This window comes from Trachemys scripta, chromosome 22, assembly GCF_013100865.1.
Source record: "Trachemys scripta elegans isolate TJP31775 chromosome 22, CAS_Tse_1.0, whole genome shotgun sequence".
In the NCBI taxonomy this organism is placed as follows: Eukaryota; Metazoa; Chordata; order Testudines; family Emydidae; genus Trachemys; species Trachemys scripta.
Genome location: NC_048319.1, coordinates 4,103,747 through 4,129,582, shown reverse-complemented (window position 1 = coordinate 4,129,582; position 25,836 = coordinate 4,103,747). Strand labels below are relative to the sequence as shown.

General features: G+C 57.3%; 1 protein-coding gene across 1 annotated transcript in view; it reads left to right on the top strand.

Annotated features, from left to right (window-relative positions):
- The window catches only part of APC2 (APC regulator of WNT signaling pathway 2), a 45,896-nt gene that overhangs the window by 2,408 nt on the left and 17,652 nt on the right, over positions 1–25,836 (top strand). The window contains exons 2-7 of the mRNA XM_034755055.1: positions 17,490–17,648; positions 18,540–18,630; positions 20,249–20,426; positions 21,188–21,296; positions 21,550–21,663; positions 22,217–22,294. Coding sequence (XP_034610946.1) covers positions 17,490–17,648; positions 18,540–18,630; positions 20,249–20,426; positions 21,188–21,296; positions 21,550–21,663; positions 22,217–22,294 — 729 coding nt within the window. The remainder of the gene's footprint in view (positions 1–17,489; positions 17,649–18,539; positions 18,631–20,248; positions 20,427–21,187; positions 21,297–21,549; positions 21,664–22,216; positions 22,295–25,836) is intronic.

Below are 25,836 nucleotides of genomic sequence, written 5' to 3'. Positions count from 1 at the left end.
GGGGGGCTGCAGGTCAGGATTGAGGGACAATGGCAGCTGATTTTAAACAGCTTCTTGCATCATTTGTGGCAGGCTCTCTCCGCAGCGTGGATGAGCAGGCGGAGGGCTCTGCCTCCAGTTTGGGGTGAATTGACGCTCCTGTGACACTTACCGGGCTGGGCAGGTGTGGTGAGGAGGCGGGATCCTAGGGCATAGGAGGCAGCCAGTCCTCTTCCCCCCAGTTCCCCCTCTGCTGCCTGGGCACTGTTGTCTCTTGCCCCTCCCTGCTCTGGGGTTGTACCCCCTCCACATCTCCGCTGTTCTTCAGTTCATGGCCTGTCCCGGCCCCGTCTTCGCTGCGAGGAGCTCCGTGCGAAGCCAGGGGCCTGGAGAACTTAGAAAAAGTCAGGGGGGGCTTGAAAACAGGCAGAAACTCAGTAGCCTGGCTGGGGGAGTCTCCCTCCCCCCCCCAGAATAACTTTCCTTGGTTCCCTCCCAGCGCCCGAATCAAAGGCCAACCCTGCAGGTGGTACATTGCCCTGCCCGGAAACAGTCTGGGACCTGTCCTCGTTCCCTGCTGGCTCTCAGGTTTCCACTGCAGCCATACCTGTGTCCGCAGGTGCTGGCGGGAGGGAGGGGCAGGGCCGGCGCAGGGCAGGTCTGACAGAACTCGGGCAGAATGAGGATGTCGAAGGGGGGTGGGGGGGGGGGGCTTGGACTCTTATCCTGGCAGGGAGATCTCGGAGACTGTGGAAGAGTCTCCCCCGGGCGGCCCTTAAATCTGGGCTGGAAGGTGCGCTGTGAAACATACTGGATCGTTACTTAGAAGCTCCACTGTGCTGGGCCCTGCATGGACCCGGGGGGAGACAGTCCCTGTCACAAGGAGCTTGCAACTTAAAGAGACCAGATCGATAAAGGCTGCGAGGGGAAACTGAGGCAGTGGGAGGGGGAAACTGAGGCAGTGGGAGGGGGAAACTGAGGCAGTGAGAGGGGAGGCTTCCCATGGAGAGCCTAAATCACCTAGGTCTTTAGCACCTCTGCTCTCTTGTGGATACAATCCATACCGGGACCAATTCTGCCCTCCATTCCCGTGGACTTCTGGGGGATTGTGGGCGGGTAACTGAAAGCGGAATTGGGGGCTGGATCCTGGAGCGGTTCTGCATCTGCACCAGCCTCCCTGGGCGTGAGGGCCAGATCCTGAAGTCAGGGCTGTGACCCTGGGTGCCACTGAGAACAGGCTCTAGCCCTAAATCCATTGAGTTAAGTGGAGTGACTCCAGATTCACCCAAGAGTCCCTGAGATCAGGATCTGTCCTGCTGCCTCCCTTCACTTTCCTACTCCCTCTCCTCCCTCTAATCATTCCCACTAGGTCTCCCGCCCCCAGAGCCGGGGCTGGCAGATGCAGATCTGCCCAGGGGGGTGCGCCGAGAGGAAGGATCGATCCTGGGTCCCGGTGCGGTTCTGGTGATTTGTGGAAGTGTAAACCTCCCGAGGCAGGGCCGGAGCCCGGGTCGCTTCGTTTATCTCCGAGCAAAACCAGATCAGAAATGAATCCGGCTCCCCGGGATCGCGGCGGGGTGCTAGGGGCTGCCGCAGGGCCGTCCGCGCGGGACGTGGCCTGGTTATTTCGCCCCGGCTGCCCCCATCAGTTGTGCCTTGGAGATGGGGCTCTGCACAGAGGCTGCCGGAGAGACCCCGGACCGCCAGGCCTGGTTGCTGCGGGGTTCTCTGGTCCCCTCTGTGCCCATTTGATGCCCACTTTGCTCCCTGACAGGCTGGCGTTGGCTTTATTGGTGTGGGGGATGCATGCATTGAGCTGCCCCTGGCTTGTAATTGTCCCTGCTGCACGGACTGGGATATGTTCAGAGGCGGGGGGGGGGGAGTTCTCTGGCAAACCCTCCCTCGGGGCTGTTTGCGCTGCTGGCTATTGGGTTTCTCCCCCAGCTGGGTCCCCCTTCGCCTGGACCCAGCCGTTACTCCGGTTTCAATTAGTGGAAGCTGGTAACAACAGACTGTTTGTTTAATGCCCCCGGGGACCTGCTGGGGAGGGGGCTGCTGTGCAGCGGAGGTGTCTGCTGTGAACGAGATGCCGCTTTTCTCCCATCGGGACTGTCCTCTGCAGCCCCTGGCCCCACCCACGCAGCCCCCCCTTGCTGGCCCGCCTGAGCCGGAGGCCGCCCCCGGGGGTGAGAGTGGGGTAAGGGGCTGAGTTTTGACCTGCACTAATTTGAAGCCAGGCCACCGCCGATGCAGCCCCCGCCTGCAGTACCCCCTTTGTAACCTCGCTGTGTGTTTCCTTCTTCCTTTCATGCCCCCCCAGCTCTCTGCACCCCAATCTCAAGGGCAGCTGTGTGACAGCAGCTGCTGGGAGCGGAGTGGCGCCAAGCCGCTGCCTGTCGCAGCCTGGGGGGGGGGCGGAGGGGGGCGATGGCACAGCTGATCGCTCCATCTTTATTCACCCTCCGTTCGCTGTCGCAAACTCCCCTTTCCACCCGCTTGATCCCGGTGGAGAATAAACCTCCCCTGGGATCCCCCGTGCAGGGGGGGCACCCTTCCTGTTCTTCCACCGCTCCCCTCTGCCCCCCTGCTCCTGGGGATCAAACGTCCCATAACGGGGTGAACCCTGCAGGGACCGAACCAGCTCCCCTAGGGGTGCGGTGGGTGGGACACAAGGCCGGGAGAGTTAGGGAAGAAACTCCTGTTATGGGCCGAGGTTGTAGCAACAGGAGATGGAAGCAGATGCGCGACACCCGCTCTCTCCTGAGCTGCGCCCTACAAGGACCAGGCGACAGCAGCAGCCCCTCGCACCCCCCTCTCCCTATCAATGCCCAGATACAAAGGCAGCGCCTGGCTAAGCATGGGGAAGCTGCAGCCTGCCCAGATGTTTTGGCTTCTCACCCCAGTAATCTCCCCGCAACAGCTGGGCTGGGAGCTGAGACCCCCGAGCCTTGGGATGGTGCACAACAGACCCAGTCCCTCGCCGTGATTTTAATTCTAGCACATGGAGGAGCCAATCCACACAATGCTGTTGGTTCCCCCCTCCCCTCCTTGCGCGGCATCGACTAAAATGGGCCATTGCCCCGTGAGAGCCGCGGGCCAGGGTGACGTGGCCTGGCCCCGGCAGATCTCCACGGTGCAGAGGAAGGCCCCGAGTGTCAGATACCCCTCATCAGGAGTATTGCCTGGCCGAGGGGCCATGGATACCGTCGCTTGAGTTCTGGCGGGGCTACAGGGAATTAGACTTCCTGGAAATGAACACGGGGGCGTTTGCAGTGTGGGTCCCAGGCTGAGAGAGAGACAAGGTTGGGCGGGGGAGGGGGAGATACCTTATATTTGTATTGGACCAGCTTCTGTTGGGGGAAAGGAGACGCTTTCGAGCTTCCCAGAGCTCTTCTCCAGGTCTGGGGCGTCAGGGGAGCACTGCTAGTGCCGGGGGGCAGGTGTGGCCCGTGGGGATGGCACAGGGGTCTGTGCAGAGAGCCTCTTGGCAGGTGCAGCGGGCCTGGCTCCGCCGGTCGCTGTCACCACAGAGGGTGCCCTCGGCTAGGCCCTATATTGCTGGGTACAAGGAGACTCTTCAGAGGGTCCGGTTTGTGCCAGACTCAGAACCGGGGCTAGGTCCTCGGCGGGTTTAAATCGTCACCTTTAATGAGTTCAGTGGGGTTAGGGGGCCGTGCACCAGCTGGGGGTCTGCCCTGGAAATCAATGGCTTTTTTTTGGTGTGCATTGATCAGCTGTAGGGCGGGGAGGGAGTGGAGTCTCTTCCCCCTGTTGGCAAAGTCTTGGGGTTCTGCTGGGACAGAGGCCAGCGGCTGATGCCAGGTGGGGGCCAGTGACCGGGATAGTGGTTTGGGTTGGCAGTGAGGGCCGGGAGCGGCATTGGGAGCTTGCCGCTGAGTTGCATAAGGGCTTTGCAGGGGGCAGGCGCCGTTTCTCATACTTGATTTCCTGGCTGATGTTTCCCCAAAACTATCCTAACCCTTTGGAGTGTATAACGGCACCGAGCCAGATCCTCGGGGGGTGATCTGCACCGCTGGCTCGTGACCTCTACGTCAAAGGGGTCGAGACACTTGGCCAATGTCAGGTAATGAAGCACCGGCCCTTCCCTGAGAACCTGCACAGTTACAGATCAGTAAACTGAGGCCCGGAGAGGGGGAAAGACGTTGCTCATAGTCACACGGTGCGTCGATGGCAGAGGTGGGACCAGAACCCAGATGTCCTGAATATTACACACCCCCCTTCCCAGAGCTGGGGATAGAACCCAGGAGTCCTGATTCCCAGTCCTCTGCTCTGCTCACTACATCCCACTGTCCGTTCCACAGGCCCTTGACTATTGGCTCCTTGGGCCAGGTGCACATCAGCCACCCACCTTATGGTGAAATAACGAACCCCACATTGCTCCCTGTTCCGTGTTCTCCATCTTGCTTGGTCAATCTGCATATGCTAATTATCTACTAAGTGTGTGTGGGCGTTCACAGGGCCACACTCTACCTCTAGCTATGCCACTGGCCTCTTCCATAGGTGTGGCTAGTCCAGAAGAGACCCTGGGTTCTGTCCATGGTGCTGAACCCTGCGTGGGGGCAGGGCCATTGCGGCATAAGGAGTTACTATGGGCATCTGTCCCAAGTGAGATCAGGGCTCTGTTGTGCTAGGTGCTGCACATACACACAGTGGGAGAGCCCCTGCCCCAAAGAGCTTCCAATCTAAATAGGAAAGTGTGTGTGTGGGGGGGGGGGGGGGGAACTGAGGCACCCCCCCCCCCGAAACAACTTTTCCCAAGTCCCACAGCAGGTCAGTGGCAGAGTTGGGGACTAGAACCCAGGTCTTCTGAGTCCTAGCCAAGTGCTGCTATCTATTGGCCTGTGCTGCTGACTTGTGGGAGTCTCCCTATGGCAGCATAAACCTTGCAGTTACCCCTGTGCATGGGGGGTTAGACTTCAACTGCTTCTACTGTCCAGTATGGTTTATTACAGCTTGAATGACTCACCCCAAGGCCTTTCCCCCTCCCTTGGCTTCCAGCCTGTAGTCGGAAAGATGGTGGCTGCCAATGGGGAGGGATCTAAAAAGGTTGGGGGAACCAATCAGAGCAGCGAGTGCTGTGAGCACAGGAGCCCTGAGTTCTAATCCCAGATCTTACACTGACTCTGAGTGACCTTGAGCAAGTCCCGTACTGCCTCAGTTTCCCCAAGCTATACAATGGGGACAATAACTGGCGCCGGAGCAGGAAGACTCAGGTTGGGACCGGGGATCTAATCACGGGCGTAGGGTCACTCGTTCCCCTGGGTTTGTGCTGCGATGATTTGCCTTTGGAAGGTGTGAAGAATGACAGAGCTGCTAAGAATTAACCCCTCCCCTCTGGGGAGAACATGACATTAATGTGTAATGATGAGAACCTTAAAATAACCCAGGTCTCAGATTGCGTGTGGAAGCCGGTGTGTGTGTGTCTGAGTGAGCGAGAGAGAGCACGTGTGCGTGCCGGCTGCACTGAGAAGTGAGCTCCGACGCTCGGAATGCACTTTCCGGTCCAGAGCAGAGCCCTGCATTGGGGAAGCGATGAGCTCCTCTGGAAAGACGCCAGCCTGGGAGACATGTTCTAGCCAAACATACGTTACTGGGCTCAATAAAGGAGGGCCTGGTGATCCAAGGGTCTCTTCCGGCCATAAACATCTATGACTCGCTCAGGTCCCCCCAGACTAAAACACCCCTTGCAGACCGGGAGACCGAAGAGGAAGGTGATGGGGCTGTTGGCTGCACTTTAGGCCTTTTCCGCCCCCAGTGGAGATAACTTGTCCGTGCCTCGGTTTTCCCCTCTGTAGAATGGGGATATGATACTGACTTGCCTTTGCAAAGCGCTTGGAGATCTACCGCCGGGAAGCGACATAGAGTCACCAAGCGGTGACATGAATAACATGACACAGCGCTTGGACTGGGCCAGGAAAACTGGCTGTGTGCGCGCCAGCAAAATCCAGCGGATTGTGACCTGCGTTGTGGCTCAGAGCTCCCGCTGAGGTGCTCGGTGCTACACCAGCACCCAGGGAGGGGCTGAGCCCGCCCCAAAGAGTCTACAAGATCCAGAGGTGTGACAGACAAAGGGTAGGAGGAGGTACAGTTCTCCTCGAGCCTGAGAGGTCAGGAAGAATTATTACCCTTATTGTACTGGTGGGGAAGCGGAGGTGCAGGACAGATGTGATTTGCCCAAGGTCACAGGCAGGCCAAGGATTAGAACCTAGATCGTTTTAGTATCAGAGGGGAGCCGTGTTCGTCTGGATCTGTAAAAAGCAACAGAGGGTCCTGTGGCACCTTTAAGACTAACAGAAGTATTGGGAGCATAAGCTTTCGTGGGTGAATACCCACTTCATCAGACGCATGTACCTGCTTATGCTCCAATACATCTGTCTTCAAGGTCCCACAGGACTCTCTAGATCTTTTTAGTCACCCATCCAGTACCCTAGTCATGAGGCCGGCCTTCCTTCAAGAGCCTTCAGGGGGTGGATAATAAGGGGGGCAAAGATTGGTCAAATATTTAGTAGGGGGGAAAGTTAAAATTGTGGCACAATTTGTTGAATTTTATGATTGAATAAGAACCGGACGGGTTTTTATTTTCCCTCTTTATCCTGCGGATATTTCATTATTCACCCCGGCCTCTGCTATGCAACAAGGTCGGCTTAATAGTCCCTTCTGGCCTTAAAATCGGTGCCTGTCTAGTGAGCGGGGCGGGGGAGCGAATACTTCGGATTGTTTTCATTCAAGAAAATGATGTTGCAAAATGTGGGGACTAAGATGTTCGGCTATCACTGCGTCTGCCGTCGGTAGCGTCTGAGGCCAAGGGCAGAAAGATGCCAGGATGGGAATCGAAGCTAATTAAAAGGGAGTCAATATCTTTTTTTCCTGACATGGTTAGAATGCCTTGGAGTGAGAAACGCTATCCATCTAGTTTATCCAAAGGCGAGTTAAGACTGTGACCTGATCAAGTCCCTACGTGGTGAAGAAGTTTCCCTAGTACCGGGGTCTGTATCTAGCAGGAACAGAGATCTAACGGTTAGAAGCAGAAGCTAGACAAATTCAGATTAGAAATAAGGGACACGTTTTTAACCCCTGCAACAACTGACCTAGTGGTCTAATGGCGTCTCCATCACGTCAAGTCCTTAAATCGCAAGCGGACATCTTCCCAAGAGGGGTGCTGCAGACCCAACAGACGCTGTGGGGTCGACTCAGAAATGTCTGGGTGGGGTACTCCGGCCTGTCTGCTGGAGGAGGTCGGACTAGATGATCATGTCGGTCCCCACAAATGCCTGGCTCCGCCAAGGGCCAGATGTTCAGAGGAGCCCAGCTGTGAAAACACAGAACCCGCTATGGAAAACCCAGCCCTAAGTCTGTAGGGGCCTTAGGCAGTGCATTTAAAATTTTTAAATTTATTTCTTTAAATTTATTTATTCTTCTGGGCCTGCTTTCATGCACAAAGGAAACGCTGAGTGCGGAACAGAAGCCCGTCCATCTCCCTTGATTTGAAGTGGACAAATTTTGCCACGGTACAAAACGACTCATTGCAGTGATATTCAGCAGCTATGATTTGTAACTCGGTCCCTCCACCCCCGGCCCCGATTTAAAACCAAGTTGCCTTCGCCCCCGCAGAAGAGGGGTCAATCCCGCTTCTCTTGACGTCAGCGTGCGCGGGGCCATCTCCCCCGCAGTGCGAAAGGCAAGCACAGGGAAGGAAAATGCCATCAAGGCTTGGGAGGTGCTCATGGTCCCTGCTAAATATCTCAACACCCTCCCGCCCCCAGGAGACGCCAGTGCAACCCCTAGAACCCGCGCAGGCCCCCGCTGGCCACTGACTTCTATCTCCAGTCTCCACCTGTGTGAGCTCTGCCCCTTTGCGGCTGGGCTGGGCTTGGGATGAAGCTTAATGGGGGAATGATTGTGAAAAGCGTTCGGTTTGGGGGAACAATCTAAACCAACTCTAGCGTCGATGTTTCTCATTCTTTGAGCTGGGGCGTGGGCGTCTGCCGATTGAAGGAGCTGCGGGAACAAGGCGATGATCGGCACAAGGCACGGCTCTCCTTGGGCACTCGAGCGGAATGGATGTAGGTCTGATAAGCTGGTTGCGTGTGACGCTCGTTTTGATTGGTGTCAATGGCTGGGCCAGGGGTGGGGCGATGAGGAATTGGGCCCGTTGGGCAGGTGGTCCGCAGGGGTAAATTGGCACGGCTGCATTGATCGCAGGGAAGCGATGGCTATTCGCGCCAGCTAGGGAGCTCGGTGAACAACGTGGGTTCTGGAGATGAGACTCCGGGGGCGTTAACTCATCTGATCTGATGAAGGGCTGGATACTTGGAAAGACGGGGGAGGGAATGCAGAAAGTCGGGGGAACACGGAGCAAGGAAGGGGGAGAGGGAGGGAATGAACGAACGGTGGAAGGAGCAAAAGACAGCGCGCAAGAGGAAAAGTGGAGGAGGGGTGGGGAAGGAGAGACAGGACTGTGGGAGAGGGGGGATTAGAAGGTGTCCTACAGGAATTCCTCTCCCAGGGATGGAGTTTGGGGGGGATGGAGGAGCCGAGGCTGGGGGAATACTGCCAGCAGCCACACCCCATTCCCCATCACAGCCGGGACCCTGGGGCACCTAAATAAATTCATTTGCCCGCTGGAGCAGAAAGACAAATGCTGATTAAAACGGCTGGCTGGAGGGGGCTTTGTGTGCCATGGGCAAAGGGAGAGGACAAGGTGGCGGGGGCGGTTCTTGTTTTCCTGTTAAATCCTTCCTCGCAGGCAAACAAACCCATTGTGGTGCTGCGATATTACGGAGGGCCATCCCGCGGGTTCCTCTGCCACTTCCCGGGTGCGGTCAGAGACGGGGCCTTCGGCTTTAGTCTGTTGGTGGAAATTCCCCTGCGTTCTATTAGTTGTTGTCGGTTTCTAATGCCCATGGGTGCTCTGAGTGCATCACTCAGCCAAAGAGTCCGGTGCCAAGGAGGGGACATGTCCCCAAACCCCCCACCACCCGAATTTTACTTTAACGTAAAGGTCTTTATGATCTCCTGATTGGGCTTCTTAGCAACCCGCTTACAGCCCTGTCCGCACCTGGCCATCAAACCTCATTAGCTGTGGTCTGGAGGATAGAGCCTGGGAGTCAGGAGACCTTAGGTCTAGTCCCAGTTTTGCCACTGGTGAATCACTTCCCCGCTCTGTGCCTCAGTTTCCCCCTCTCTAAGGTGGTGGTCTGAGCTCGAATGACTGAAAGCACTACATAACAGGCGGGGATTACGAGTGGGACTAGGAGATGGACTGAACTGGTTTTTACTAGACCCATCTGCTTTATGGCAACCTCATGACCGCTCGCCTAGATCCTGCTCGCTCTGAAGCTTACACGCACACAAGCTTTGGGTCTCTGTGCTTGGTCCGGTATAAACACAGAACAAAGACACGGTCCCTGCCCCCAAAGAGCTCAACTGGGCTTTAGATCAGCATTCCTGGTTCTGCTAATACCAGGTGGAGTTTTGCATGCCCACATCCTTCTATTATGTGCATTACGGTAGCGCCCGGAGTCTCAGCCAGGCATCAGAAGGCTATTGTGCTAGGAGCTGTACGTAGCCGCAGTGAGAGACAGTCCCTGCCCCGAAGAGCTTGCAACCTGAGTAAAGACTTTGGTAAAAGCTGCCCCAGTCCCTGAAGGGTTTGGGGAGCTTGTCCCTTTGCAAGGGAAGACACTGGCCGATTGGCACCGGCCTTCTGCTTTTCCCAACGCCAACCCTCGCTTTTTTATTTCACCACGGACTGTTCTTGTCTTGAGCTGGGCCCAGAAGCCCAGGATGGAGCTGGAATTGACAAGCAGGCTTGCATCTATATTTGATGGCATGGTCGAGAGCCCAGGAAAAGAAATTGAAAGCTACTTTGCCTTTAATATTCCGGCTGCTGGGGTGCGATTGGCTGTCACCCTAGCAACCAGAGAGCCTTGGCCAGGCTGTGATTGGCTGGCCCCGTTGGCAGCATCTCCATGGCTTTTCCTGATTGCCATGATTTATTCAGCATCGCATGGGAATCGCCCACGACGCAAGATTCAGGAGGCTTCAAAGAGCCGCGGAGCCTTTTGTCTGCTATGGGGGCTTGTCTCTTATTTATTGATTTAGTGGGGAATTGGTTTGGCTCTGGTTTAAAGGAACCCTCGGCCCATTATCTCTGCCGAGCGGGGCCTGCGCCGTGTCTTGGCAAAGCTGGTTGAGGGGAGCCGGCCGGCTCGGGAAGGAAATTGGGAAGAGGATAAGGGAGCCCAAAGTGCGATCAGACGCTGTTGCACTGCTGTGAGGCCACGTGGAAGGTGTTTAAAGCACAGGAGTCGAGGAGAGGAGAGGACAGGGAGGTGGGGAACGAGGCAGGGCTGGGAGTCAGGACTCCTGGGTTCTCTTCTGGCTTGGAGAGGGAGTATAGTCTAGTGGTTAGTGCAAAGGAATCTGGCAGCCAGAACCCCTGGGTTGTGGCGAGGCGAGGGTGGGGAAGTGATCTCAGTATAGGACTCCTGCCTCGGAGCCTGATCCGTGCCTCGGTTTCCCCCTCTGTCAAATGGAAATGATCACCTTTCCCTGCAGGACTGTTGCGAGGTTTAACTCATTGATGTCTGCAGAGCAGTTCGAAACCCTTGGGTCATAGGTCCTAAGTCAAGCAGGTGTGGAATTTTTCTACTGAAAGGGGTTTTAAAACAGGAAAGGGCCTTTTGATAGCAGAGATTTTGTGAAAGAAAATTCTGTTTGCCTTGAAATGTGGAGACAGACGGAAAAGAAACCAAGACACCTGAGTTTTGTAGAAGTATTTTTTTTTTTTTTTTTTGCAGGGGAAAACCAGTGAATTTCCCCACCAGCTCTGGTTAAATGACTGACCACCTGGGTGACTCTCTGGGCGGCACGGTCTTGAATCCACTAACTGGTGGGAAGAGGGAGCCCCCTGCTCAGACCAAGACTAGCCCCGTCCCTCCTGAAATGTCAGTTAGATGAGACCACTGATGTGTGGGTGACAGTGCCCCCCAGGTGCCCCATCCACAGAGCGGGTGGGTCTTTTCAGGCCCACCTAGGAGGGTTCATTCTTTAGCTCGTGCTTTTAGGTCCGTGGAGCAGCCCCTGGTGGGTCAGACGCGAGGGCGTCCGTCGTGGTTGTACAGGCTGGAGGGAGGGGTACTTGGCTGCTGCCTTGGCCCCACTACCAGGGGGTTTTCTGCCGCTGCTGGTGGTACTGTCTGGCTCTCTGGATCGCTGGAATAACCCACTCTGGAGCCTCAAGGCGCTTTACAAAGGAGGGTGGTCGCATTATCCCCATTTCACTGTGCACTGGTACCGCCCTCGAGCTGAATCTGTGTCTGTGAGCAGCTCCGTCGGGGAGGGTGTTGCGAACGTGGCTGTTAACCCGGCTGTGGCAGATAACGCCAGCGTCCGGCTCTCCAAGGACTAACACAACTTCCCACCAGGCTAGTCAAATCCTGGCCCCTCCCCGCCGCCCCAAGGCATAGAGCAGGGCTGGTTCCTCCCGTGGTCGCTCAGTGAAGGGCCAGGAGACGGGGTGTGGCTGTTACCTCCTTGTGCCCTGGCGTTGTGGGCACTGACACGCACTCCGCCACTGCACCACGCACGCCGTCTCCCTCCCAGGTGCCCGCTGCTGCCCCGAGTCACAATCGCACCCTGAGAGAGACTCTGGGACGCACACCCACCGTGAGACCCGGTGGGTAGCGCCCGCGTCCTGAAAGACGCCCGTGCTCTGTGACGCGTTGGCACACGGGTGCGCTGACACGCCGGGACACAGACGCACGCGAGCTACTCCCTACTCACCAGCCCTCTGGCAAGCTCAGACATTTAGCGGGCACCGACCGTGGAATGGGGAAGCAGCTGTTGTCCTGCTCTCCCCCTGGCCTTGTGCGAGCTCCCCCAGGACACCCTGCACCGAAGCCAAGGGGCAGCAAGCAAACGCCACGAGCTCTGGGGGAAACAGGGATGTCACAGCTCGAAGTCCGACCCATACAGCTCCCAGCCTGACACACGGAGACTCGGGAGATTCCAGCCTGGGCAGCACAAAGGGGTCCTGCATGGACTACCACCGGCGCGCCGTTGGCAATGACCCCGCAGTGCTATTAAAGCCCTGGAACTGCCCATCACCCCCTCGCGCTGCCCTCCTTGTGGGGACGTCCATGTCACCCTGCAGGTCCCATGGAGGACAATAAAGATAGCTCAGTGGTTTGAGCGTTGGCCTGCTAAACCTAGGGTTGTGAGTTCAATGGGGGGGGGGGGGCATGTAGGGAGTTGGGGATTAGTCCTGCTTTGAGCAGGGGGTTGGACTAGATGACCTCCTGAGGTCCCTTCCAACCCTGATATTCTATGACCCACTGTCTCCCCATTCGCACTGGGAACTGCTGGGTCCCGCACCCACATGAAAATCTCTCGCAAGAGCCAGGGAGCTGTGGGAAACCATCGCAGCTACCATGGTAACCGTCCCCCAGGGGAAGTATAGACGCAGAGGCCTGAGCACCCAGCATGAGTATTGGTTATTCCTCTGCCCACTCATACGATCTGATCGCGGCGGGCTACCCGGTAATGCCTTTGTCCCCATTATCTGAGACCCCAGGGTGCCACCCTTCTGGCCGTTCCACGCACGCCCGACGGCTCTGCCTTTCCACGGGCTTGTGCAAAGGTAATGGCAAAGGGCCGGCTTCTGATGTCACTTACACGGATGTAAAACCAGAGTGACTCTGTTGTGGGCAGTGTGGATTTAAATCTAGAGCAGGCCTAAGGTAGTTCATGCTGATGTCCTCTAAAGAGGCCACTAGGTTTTGGTGCCCAACTTGAGACACTGAGGCCAGATTTCCAAGGGGTCAGCACCCGACGCTCTTGGGAAAGTGTGGCCCTGCCTGGGGGTGCTGAGCCCCTCTGAAAATTCTAGCCATGGGACCTGAGTTTTAAGGGGTGCTGGGAACCCCTGCTCCCATTAATGGCTCTGACCTCCTAGCGGCTTACTGACGTGCACAGTGCATTGAGAGCCTCAGCTGGCAGGTGATACAGGAATGCAGTTGGGGAGATGGTGAGCTCTGGGGGGCAGGGACTGTCTCTTTGCTCTGTGTGTGTACAGCGCCTAGCGCAGCACGGTCTTGAGCCATGACTGGGGCTCCTGGCCACTACCACAGGAAAAATAATTAATCCTAATAAGTTGTGGCTGAAAGAACCATTCACCCAGCTCTTAGTTCAACTGACACATTGGGCAACAACACCTTTCTGTAGTGGGTCCCCGATCGAAGAGAGAGAGCGTGTGTGTGTGGGTGGATGTGTGTGTGTATTTTAGGATCCATTTTTGTTCCGTTGTTCAGTTCGGGGGCACCGGAGCAGTTCCCGGCTGCTTACATCTGCGATTCTGGTTCAAATCTAGGCTGTGCGAAAACCATCTAGTGGCTTGTTGGTGGCACCGGGGTGAAAGAGTCCTGATCTCGGTTGAGTTTCCAACAGATACTCACAAAGACCCCCTAGTGCCGTTATCGGTAAGGGCCAGATTTCCCTCAGTGCGGGAGTGGGATGCCCATAGTTCTCGATGGAAGAGGGGAATGCCCCATTGTTCTCAGCCGGGGAGGGGGGGAATACCCCATTGGTCTCGGGAGGGGACGGAGGGAAGGTGCCCCATTGTTCTCAGTGAGGGAAGGGAATGCCTTATTGTTCCCAGCAAGGGAGGGAGGGATGCCTCATTGGTCTCAGTGGGAGAGGGAGGGATGCCGTATTGTTCTCAGTGGGGGAGGGGGATGCCCCATTGTTCTCAGTGGGAGCTGCTAGGTGCTGAGCTCTTTTGAAAACCTACCCCTAAGGGTCCCCTTTGGTGGCCCCCTCAACAGAGCGGCGAAGAGCTGAATGCGGCAGCAGGGACCCAAACTTCCCCTTGGGCCCTGCTGAGGCCCCCTGGGGTTAGGACCGAGGCCCATTGGACTGGAGTGGGGGTAGCTCCCCTCCAACTCCTCCCCTCTGAGGGTCCCCCCGGGGCATCCCGTGCGGTGCCGAACCCCAGGCCGAGGGAGGGGGTGCACCCTCAGAGGCAGCAAATAAGAATCCTGGGGGAGAATTTTAACCCAGGCTCCAGTTGAGGGAAGGGCTGCTTTCCTAGCCCCCGTGCAGTGTGTGAAGGAATGAGCATGCCCAGCGCTCGCGCGTGGTAAACAAAGCCCAGCCGCCGTCTCCACTCGGATTGTGGCGATGCCGGGGGTGGAGCGGGGGCTGCTAGGAAATTAGCTGATTACGGAAGCCCCCCCCCCCCCCCCCGCGCACGAGCGTCGATGAGGCGCCTGGGACAGGGCCGAACATGCAGCGCGCACCAGAGCGTCGGACGCCCCCCAGCCTGCTGGCCAGGCCCTCGGGGTAACGAGTGCAAAGACGGGCCCCCCGGGACGTGGAGCCAGCGGGGCAGGAGAAGGCGCTGGGGGCAGCCCTGAGAGCTGGAGGTTAGAGGGGAGGACGGGAGGCTGCGGGGTGGGATATGGGGTGAGCAGGGGACTGGACGACGGGGGATAATTCCCTGCGAAGCACCTGGCCCTGGCCGGATACCGGGCTAGCCGGATCATTGGTCTGCCCCAGGACGGCCTGCAGCGAGGGGGTGTCCGGTGAGGCAGAGGGGGCTCAGGTGGGATGGGGGCAAAGGCTCCTTTGTTGTTCCCTTCCAAAGGAAAAAGAAGAGAAAGGAATGAGAGGGAGGGGGAGAGACCCAGGAGAGCTGGGGGGAGACAGACAGACAAAGGGGGAAGGCAGTGGAGCAGGTGGTGGTGGGGAGACGGCACCTCTGGGGGGCTTGTGCAGGGAGATCAAGGGTGAAGGAAGGAGCGGGGCAGGGGGACGCTTAGGAGTTGGCAGGGCCAGGGGTTGTAGGGCCTGTCACTTGGAGGGCAGGTGGCTGGGCCTGGCTGATGAATTGCCTGCTTGGAGTTAACCCTTTGCGTTCCCCCCGTGCGTGCTGTTCTCTCTCTGGCTGGGGGAGGGGGGCGCCCGTTCTTTGTGAACCTAGTTAGGGTATCTGGGCTGGGCGATCCGGGGGTGTCGGCTGTGTGTGTGTGTGCGGGGGGAGGAAATAAACACTAGGCTGTGGTTCAGAAATGGCCCATAGGCTACAGGCCGAACCGGCTGCAGGGTTGCCCTGTTACTCCTGGCTACTCCAGGGTTTTTCCTGAGCCCTCCCCTGCCAGACGGCGACTGTGTTGGCTGCGGGTTTGGACAGGTTGGGCTGGTGCCGCTGCCGTGTCTAAAGGCCCCTTTACCCTCACTGAGCAGCCCTGCGATGCTGGGCAAACCGCTCCCCACAGAGGCGATGCCAGGAGATGCCCAGACCCTGCTGTGGGCATCACGAAGCCAGTGTGAGCGCCTGGGTAATGCATCATACAGCAAGTGATTGGCACTGGTCTCCCTCCCTCCCCCCGGTCTCCCAGCTCAGGGCCACGCTGCCAGCTCCTCCCCCCGGGTGCCACGTGCCAGTCTCTGCCAGCGCAGCACTGCCTGGGAACAGGGCGATCGCCTGGCACATTGCAGGGCCAGCTGATTCCTGCAAACCTGCGTCTCCTTGCATTAGCTCAGCTAACTGCAAATCCCCTCCCTAATAAGGGAACCTAGCTGGGCTAATGCGGCCTTGCAAACGCTTCTAATGGCGCTAATGTTGTAATCCAGGGGGGGATTAGCTGCCCCACGCTGGCGTGGTTTTGGGAGCTCCTTTATCTGGGGTGAGAGCCGTGCCGGCTGCCCCACCAGCCGAGACAGGCCCGGGAATGTCCGCCAGGGCAGCGGCAGGTTGGTGATGTGGGACGGGGCCTCTGCTGCGGATCTCTGGGCTGCCACATCTTGTGCCCGGAGAGGGGGAGGGAGGAGGAAAGAAAAGGGAGCGATTGCAGGGGAAGGGAAGGGGAGGGAAGAGTGAGAGGGGCCCCTGCAGAGAAGAGAGGGCGCATTGGAGTAACAGCACGGGCTAGGCCTGCAAAGCCAGCTGCTGTGTGAGCTGTATCCATACACCCCTGTGACCTGTCCGCCAGCCCCCCTGCTATCCCAGCCCTGGGCTCCCCCTACCTGAGCCCTGCTGGTGCCCCTCAGTCCCGACCCACAGCCCCCTGCTATCCCAGCCCTGGGCTCCCCCCTCCCTGAGCTCTGCTGGTGCCCCTCAGTCCTGACCCACAGCCCCCTGCTATCCCAGCCCTGGGCTCCCCACTCCCTGAGCTCTGCTGGTGCCCCTCAGTCCCGACCCACAGCCCCCTGCTATCCCAGCCCTGGGCTCTCCACAGCTCTGTCAATGTCCCTCAATCCTACCTGACCCACAGCCCCTCTGGTATCTTATCCCTGGGCTTTGTCCCTCATCCCCCACAACTCTGCTACTGACCCTCAATCCCAACCTGAGCACCTCCTGGAGGGCCGAGTCCTACAAGCACCTCCACCCGCAGAGCTCCCCCCGACTTCAAAGGGAGCCGTGCTGCAGGACCAGAGGTGTGAGGCTCCCTGAGGAAATATAATTGAATCGGGTGCATGGGTTTGCACCCAAGCTGCCCTTTCCAGCTGCGGTGTGGGGAGTGGGTGCTGGTCACTGCAGCAGGTGCACTGTCATTCTGAGGCCAAGGGGAATCCTGGGAGCCGGGCATGTCCTTCCAGGGGGAAAGGCAGGAGAGACCCAAAGGAGCCGTGACCTGATCTAAGGATCCCCTTGGCCGGGGCTTGCTGCTCTCTGACCCCGGCAGCTCCGTCACCCCCTGGCAGGATCCTTGGCCCGCGGTTCCTTCCCAGGAGCTTCTGCTGGAAAATGCTGCAGCAAGAGGAGCGGAGAACAAGGACGGGCAGGCAGGCTGAGGGAGGCGTGGACAGAAATACTGGTGGAGGAGATGGGCAGAGAACTGCAGCAGATGGGGAGAAGGTTGGCTGGGGAGATGGAAGTGAGAGAAGAGATGGTCCCTAGAAGGAGGCAGGGTAACGTGAGCTCACTGGGCAGGGCCTAAGGGCAGCGTGGCTCAGTGGGTAGGGTGCTGCCATTCCCAGCTCTGCTCCTGGCTGGCAGGGTGACCCTGGGCAAGTTGCCCCCCTTCCTGTTTCCCTCTAAGGCCTTTGTCTATTTAGACTGCACGCTCTTTGGGGCAGGGATGGTTGCTTCCTATGTCCACCTGTGGCACTGAGCATGCTGGTCTGGGGCCAGTTCTCAGCCCTGCTGCTGAGTCCCTGGGCGACCTCGGACAAGTCGCTGACTGTCTTTGGACCTGAGGTCTGCCCTAGACTGGGGCAGGGGCCGGCTCTCCGGGCAGCACCCTGGGGCCCCCATCTCTGGCTATGGTACTTCCCTGGCCCCCCTTCCCTAGGATCCGAGCCCCTGCCCATCTGCAATGGATTTCTCCTGTTAGCCAGCACTGAATCGGGACCTACATTCCCCGCCGTGCACAAGCCCCCGGTGCTTCCGCTGGACACTGCTGGAACACACCTACAACCAGGCACACCAGGGCGCAGGGGGACCCTGCCAGGGATGGTGCACCCACGTCTCTCTCTTTCCCCAGGTGCTGGAGGAGCTGAAGATGTCTGGCTCCATAGCATCCTATGACCAGCTGGTGCGGCAGGTGGAGGCGCTGAAGAAGGAGAACACCCATCTGCGCAGGGAGCTGGAGGACAACTCCAGCCACCTCTCCAAGCTAGAGAATGAGACCTCGGACATGAAGGTGAAGGCGCTGGCAGCCCCGGGGCCCAGCCCTCGCTGAGCATGTCATCCAATGCCCTGCAGCAGGGCGGGGGGGGGGGGCGGGTTTCCAGCTGGGTTTCCTGGAGAGGGAGGGGGGCCTAGTGGGCGGAGCACAGGGCAGGCAGCTGGGAGGTCCAGCGTTCTGACCCCCCGCTCTGCTTTTGACTCAGACAGTTGTGTTGCTTCTCTGGGCCACGTTCTGCTCGGATTTACACCCTGGCGAGGCAGTGAATTTGCCCTTTCCGTGCCTCAGTTTCCCCACCTGGAGCTACGACTCTTCCCCCCCCCAAAAAGGGTTAATCAGGTCTGCTCTGTACTAGAGCTCACTGGGGCATGTATTTCATGTCCTCCCCCACCCCCGTAGCTTGTGCTTCAGTCAGACCATGGGGAGGGCAGTAGGAGCGGAGTGCTTTCACAATCTCCCCCTGTGTGTCCCCCCACCCCACCCCTCCGCTGGCCCGGCTGGAGCGATGCCGGCTGAGATGTCGACTTTGCCTCTTGTTCTCCTGCTGCTGGGAAGAGCTGGTGAAAGGGGCTGAGCTCGGAGCCCTGGAAATTAATGTTCTTTGCCCATCCCATCCCCTGGGCCCGTACGTGTAACCCACACGCTTGCAGCGGGGTGGTGTATTCCTCACTGGTGATGCCTAGGCCACGCATAGCAGCTTGTGGGCCAGCGCCGGCCATGGCTAGTGCAGGCGGGGGTTTGATCCCTGCTGTTAACAACCCGCCCAGGAGCGCAGCCAGCCTGCCCTGCAGGGATCCCCCTTAGGAGTAAGAGGGGAGCCCGTCTCCGTGGCCCATTTGCATCTTGGCTTCTCTGCAGGGGCCTGGCTGGCTTGACTTGTTTGCGCTGTGTTCCTCTGTTTGTTAGGAAGTCCTGAAGCACCTTCAGGGCAAACTGGAGCAAGAGGCCCGAGTCATGGTGTCCTCCGGACAGACAGAGGTTCTGGACCAGCTGAAAGGTGAGTGAGCCTGAAGAGGTGGCCCGTCCAGGGAGGTGAGGGCAGGTGGGGTTCTGTTCTGCACCAGGGGAGTCCTGCAGAGCTTCTGGTGGCCGGTGGGGTGATGCAGCAAGAAGCCCAGAACCTGGGGGCTGGGGGCAACATGGGAAATAAATTGTCCTTGATCCAAGAAAGGAGAAGGCCAGCGTTCTGCATGGCGGGGAGGACGGGGGCCAGGACTCCGGGGTTCCAGCCCCAGCTCAGATGCGGGAGTTGGTTAGAGCAGGTTCCTGGGGGTTATCGATCCTGGGTTCTGTTGCTGGTCCTGGGTTCTGTTGCTAGCCCTGGGAGGGGAGTAGGGTCTAGCGGATGGGCTGCTGGGCCAGGACTCGGCAGATCTGGGTTCTTTTCCCAGATCTTCCACTGACTCCCTGTGTGACCTTGGAGAAGATCCTGATCCTTACTATACACATGGAAGTCGCATGCTGCAAGCGTGGGAGGGACAACGGGTTTCAAACCCTAGGCTGTTCATTTAATAGTAGGAATCTAGAGCCAATGATCCACTGATTCCTTCGATGCACCTATAGGCCCTGATCCTGCAAACACCTACCTGTGTGCTTTAAACACACGAGCAGTTTCATTTGCTTCAGTGGAGCTACGCTGCTTTGCACTATCTGAGGAACTGCCCCCAGGACTGGCCCTAGACCAAATGGTGCCCCAGGCGAAGACCGTCTTTGGCGGCCCCCCGCCTCCATTTGAATACCTTATTTTTTATTGCATTTGTAGCCCATTTCACGACTTGGATGCACAATTTACATGCATGATTTGTCCCTGTCAGATAAGACGATAAATTTGTCTGTTGCATGAATAAATACAGATTTACAGATCCTAACAACAAAAACAGCACCCCGAGTCCGGCACCCCCCAAGCCTGGCACCTCAGGTGCCCCTAGATCCAGCCCTGTTCCTCCCCCATCCCCGGTGCCAAGGGAGTCCCCTGGCATAGCCAGCCAGCATCCTGTTCAAACACAGCTGCACGGTTCCCCTCCCAGTGTGAGCAGAGCATGAGGAGGTGCTGGCCCACTTAACTCCCCTTAACTCTGCCCACGTCCAACTGAGTTTGAACCATCTGATCCGTGAGCAGCCTTCACTTTGCTGGGAAATGCATGTGGCGTACCGGGGCAGCGTATTATAATATGCTACCGCTTCCCACTCCCACCATGCCGAGTTTGCTGGTGTGGACAGGACCAGACTGAGTGATAAGCAGGGTATGGAACCATGTAACAACCAGGGGCTCGGTTCACTGCCCCACCTGTGCCCTGGTGTGTGGGATTCACCCCGGGGGAAAGGAGGGGCAGGGATTGTGTGAGCTGTCACCAGGCCCCGGGGCTTCAGATGGGGCTGAGGATGCAGCTTGAAGTGGCTGCTGGCTGGGAGAGCATAGACTGGGGTCCCCCTCTCCTGAAGCTGGATCCTGGCAGAGTTGGTTTGGGGGTGCCTTGCAATGCTACAACCATCCTCTAGGGGGAGCAGCGATCCAGGGCTGGGTCAAGACCCAGGGGCCGCTAGCAAGGCTCAGTCCCGCTGTTCCTCCGAGCACCATCCACACGAGGGTGCCCTTGTTCCCGCTGCCCCCCCAGCTCTGCAGATGGACATCACCAGCCTCTACAACCTGAAGTTCCAGCCTCCCGCCCTGGCGCCCGAGCTCGCCTGCCCCGAGGGCAGCCCCGTGCACTCAGCCGCTCCCCAGAAGAAGGACAGCATGGGGGAGCTGAGTCGAGCCACCATCAGGATGCTGGAGGAGCTGGACAGAGAGAGGTAAACGTTCACACTCGTCTGTCTGTCCCCATACACATCCCTCTGTCTGTCTGTCTGCCTCTCCCCCTGTGCACCCATCCGTCTGTCCCCCTGCACACCTGTCTGCCTGCCTGTCCTCTTACACACCCATCTGTCTGTCTCTGTATGCCCATACACCTCCGTCTGTCTGCCTCTCCCCCTGCACACCTGTCTGCCTGCCTGTCCTCTTACACACCCGTCTGTCTGTCTGTCTGCCTCTCCCCCTGTGCACCCATCCGTCTGTCTGTCCCCCTGTGCACCCAGGTGTCTGCCTGTCCTCTTACACACCCGTCTGTCTGTCCCCCTACACATCCCTCTGTCTGTCTGTCTGCCTCTCCCCCTGTGCACCCGGGTGTCTGCCTGCCTGCCTGTCTGTCTCTCTCCATCCTTCCCCCATCACCACAGTGTCTGAGCCCTAGCTCGCCAGGTGGTTAAGGGGCCCCTTTGCTGCTCCCATTAGCCAGCATCCTGTGCAGCCCAGCATTCTGCCCAGTCACCTTGCTGCGTGCCCTGGCCCGGGATGCTCCCAGGGGCCATTAGCCAGCCCTTCAGCTGGGCTCGGTGTGGGGAGAGCCTGGTGAAAAGGCCCCTAGAGGATTTGTCCCTCTTCCTGTCGCTCTTCCCCCTTCTCGCAAGGGTTCTGGCTGGGGGGGTTGGGTTGGCATCAGCTCAGCACTGGGGGTGGGGTCCATGGAGTGGGGGGATCCGTGACTGCCCGCCCTCTACCCCCTCCCTTTCTTCAGGTGTTTCCTGCTGAGCGAGATTGAGAAGGAGGAGAAGGAGAAGCTCTGGTACTACACGCAGCTGCAGAGCCTCTCCACGCGCCTGGACGAGCTACCTCACGTGGAGACGGTGAGTCCCTGGGCCCAGGGCCCAGCCCGAGACCTGAGCCGGCAGGGATCCCTCCTCTGCCAGGCGGACCTGGGTGCTGGGAGGTCCCAGGGGCTCATGGGGTGTTGAGGACTCAGCCCAAGACCTGAGCGAGTCCCCTGCCCCGTAGGATGCGCTTTGCCCCCTGGGGAATACCCTGTGCTGGGGTACAGCGGGGCCAGCCAGACTGCTGGGATCTCGCCCCTCACGCCCTGCCTCTCCTCCCGGCTCCCAGTTCTCTATGCAGATGGATCTGATCCGGCAGCAGCTGGAGTTCGAGGCCCAGCACATCCGCTCGCTCATGGAGGAGCGCTTCGGGACGACCGACGAGATGGTGCAGAGGGCTCAGGTCAGGGCAGGGCAGCTGCTCCCTTCCCGCCGGTTATTCAGCCTCACCCCTCTTCCCCCAGTAATGCAGCCCCCCCCTTTGCAAAACCAAGTAATGGGAGGGATCAGACTGCAAAGCCCTCCCCGCAAAGCGGGGCAGTGTGTGTGTGTGTGTGTGTGTGTGTGTGTAGGGGGGGAGAAGTGGATCGGGAAGCAACAACCCCCCCAAAAAATATGGGCAATGGGAGGCATTGGGGGAGATCAGGCTCTCCCCAGTCACTCCAGCAATCTGGGTAGTGGGGGGGGGAGATGAGGGTGCAACCCCCTACCCACAAAGCAGGACAATAGGGGGTGGGTAGGAATCAAGATCATGTTCTACTTTGGGGTGGTTTATTTTTGCATGGGGGAGGAGCTCATCTGGGAGAGGGGTGCCCCCCCTTCCCCACCTGGTGGCTGAGTCTGCCTCTCTCTAGGCCCCGTGCTGCCTGGCCCCATCCCCTCACGGGACACGGCTGGAAGGCACTGTGGGAGGCGGGGGGCTGGCGCTTGCTGACTCTATGGTTAAATCCCCGCAGATCCGAGCGTCCCGCCTGGAGCAGATCGACAAGGAGCTGATGGAGGCTCAGGACCAGGTGCAGATGTCGGAGCCGCAGGTAACGGGGCAGGAGCCGGGTCCGCTGGGCCTCAGGCTGCAGCCCCCGCAGGAGGGAGCGGTGGTGCTAACAGTCCCTGTCCTGTGTGTGCAACACCACTGTGTACTCCCCCCACCGCATCACCCCTACACGTGCACACACCCGGCCGTCTACACCGCGAGTGTCGCTCATTCACTGGCACGCACAGCATCACCCACAGGCGTGCACACCCGCACATTCACACCTGCACTCCAGATTCATGTGCACACTTATGTGTGGGCTTGCACACTCGCACCTGCCATTTGTAGTCACCCACAAACTCCCCTGCACTGACCCATTGCACACGCACCCAATGGGGGCTGGTGCTTACAAAGAGGTATGCACTCTTCCCCCCCCCCCATCAGTCCAGGTGTGCCTGTTCTCCGCCTGCACACACCCCTCATTGCACCAACACCTCCCCTGCGCACACACCCCAGGCCCAGATCTCTCTCTCACTCATACACACACACACACCCCCCTCATTGCACCAACGTGGGGGAGACCTCCCCTGTGCACACACCCCAGGCCCAGATCTCCCTCTCACACACACACACACACACACACACACACACACACACACACACACACNATCTCCCTCTCACACACACACACACACACACACACACACACACACACACACACACACACACACACCCCTCTCTCTCTCTATCTAGGGAAGGCTGGTCTTTGTGCTAACACACAAGGCCAGGAGAGGGGAGACCTGGGTTCTCATCCGGGCTCACCACCCACTCCTGATGCATGTTCCCCTCTCTGTGCCTCAGTGTCCCCCTCTAACAGGCGGGATGATACTTTACTCCCCCTGGCCCAGAGGTGGGGTATGAAGCTTTGCTCACTGGTATTTACAAAGGACTTGGAGATCCTCAGGTGGAGGGTCTAGGGCCGTGGCCCAGACTGTCTCCCCCATCCTCTGCTCTCCAGCGGCTGGGGTCTCTGCAGGGCCTTGCCATGGCAGGTAGCATCTCTGGCATTTCCCTCTGCCCCAGCTGGCGCCCGGTGACCTCATTCCATCCTAGCTGGACGTTGGGGTGTATTTCTCCTGTGCTCGCCCTTGGGAGCAATTCGCGTCCCACCCGCAGGCCTGGGCACTGTGTCCGGACAGCCTGGCTGGGCAGGCAATGGCAGAGTTGTGCGGGCCGTGGGCTCTCATTCTGCGTCCAGGGTGGGAATGGTGGAGGAAGCTGCTTGGCATGGGGGTGAGAATGGCGCTAGAGCAGGGGCGGGCAAACTTTTTTTTTGGCCTGAGGGCCACACCGGTTTTCCGAAATTGTATGGAGGGCCAGTTAGGGGAGGCTGTGCCTCCCCAAACAGCCAGGCGTGGCCCGGCCCCTGCCCCCTATCCACCCCCCCCGCTTCTCGCCCCCTGACGGCCCCCCCGGGACTCCTGCCCCATCCACGCCCCCCTGTTCCCTGTCCCCTGACTGCCCCCGGACCCCCGCCCCTGACTGTGTGGCCCGGATATAGCCCGCGGGCTGTAGTTTGCCCATCTCTGCGCTAGAGGCAGGCAGGTCTCCAAGGCCTCCCCGCCCCACTGAGCGGGAGGGCCAGGCCTTTGTGTGTCTCGGGCACCATGAAATGGGCAGTTGCCATGGCGACGAGAAGTAGGCCATGCGGGGAGATGCTGGCAGGCCCAGCGTTGGATTCTGCAGAGCTGCCGCGGGGTCATCAGCTCAGAGCGGCTGAGCCAACCCCCATGCTGGGAGTCAGGAGCGGGTGGGGTTTGGGGGAGGGAACAGGACAGATGTGTCCAAGACCCCTGAATTAATCCCACTGCTGCCCAGGCTGGATGTGTGTTAGTGACCCCACAGATCTAACACAGTCCACAACAAAGGTGAATATCCTGCCAGATCTGTACAAAACTACCACAGCATTATTTGAAATCTCTAAATACTCCAGTAATATAAAAGTACGAGAGTATTATTTAAAACCTACATTAATATTCAAATTATAATGTTTAACTACTACAGTAATAGTAAAAATACTATCACGTCTTTTAAAAGATTCAGTAATATTAAAATACTGCCGTGTTGTTTTTAAAATACTACAGCAATAATGAAATGTTACAACATTATTTCCCCCAAACTACTAAACAATACTAAATTAAAAATGCTACAGCGTTATAAGGAAAATACCATGATTTTATGAATAAAATCAACTACATAGTATTTTTGATAATAGTGTACATTTAAAAATTATCATATTAAAAGAAAAAACGTTACAGTTTTTATTAAAAATGCTAAATTATAAGAAAAATACCTGCAGCATTTAAAAAAAATACTACAGTATTATTAAATAGTACAGCCGTTTAAAAATACTTCAGCATTCTAAGGGGAAATGCCATGGTTTTATTAAATATATTACGTAATAAGAAAAATACTATATAATTGTTAAAGAAAAAATACTTGCAGCTCTACAATAAAAGTTATTGCTTTTGTATTAAAAATACTAGAGGATTATAAAGAACAATACTGTAGAGCTAGGAAATAATACTACAATATTGTTTTGAAGATATTGCGGTATTACTTAACACCCCGCACAGTTTTATAATAAGAATAGTATTTTTAAACCAAAATCTACAATATAAGAAACCTACAATGTTATTAAAAAGACTAGGGCATTGTACAATCCTTCAGTAACATGGCAGGGAGCTGTAGTGTTTGGGATAATTACTGCATAATACTGTAGCATTTTTCTAAGGGTTAAGTGCCCAGAGTTTAACTAGCCTCTGAACAGTTTTTAAGCCCAGAGGCCATATATGAAATCCTGGCCCTATTAAAATGAATAGGAGTTTAGCCATTGACTTCAGTGGGATCAGAATTCCGCCTTAGGGTTTCATTAACATCTGAACTGGATTTAAAAAGCCAGAGGTCACGTGATTCCTACTCTGGGCTCCCAACAGTCACTGGTGCTCTCTTTCCTGCCTTCTGGGACAGAGATTAAGTGAGTACAGAGACAAATTATTTCCCCCCCGAGCTTTTCTCTGCACCAAGAAATCGATAGCAGAACTGGCTGTGAATTTCTCCCCTAACCCCATGCAAAGCCGGAGCCTGCGGGGCTTTGAGCTAAGCCCTGGGAAGATGGAGCGGTTTAGATTCAGTAAGACAATTATCGCACTGTTGGCTAAAAAGGGGATTTGTCCTGGAAAGAGAAATGAGCCATAGCGCTCGGTCCTGAGGCCTTGAATCCGCTGGGCAATACATATTTTTTTACATACATCTGCAATAAGGCCGGTCGGTAGCAAGGAAGGATAGTTCTGTGCCTAGACCCTTTGCCCTACGACTCAGGAAAGCTGGGTTCAATTCCCTCCTCTGCCACAAACTCTGCGTGTGACCTTGGGCAAGACACTTAGCGTCTCTGTGCCTCAGTTTCCCACCTGTGCAATGGAGACAGTATTGCTGCTCTGTCTCATGGCGTGGCTTTGAGGCGCTCCGATACTACGGGATTGGGGCTGTCTAAGTACTTTGAGAGAGAAGGTTTACAATAATTTAATATGGGCGGATTATTGA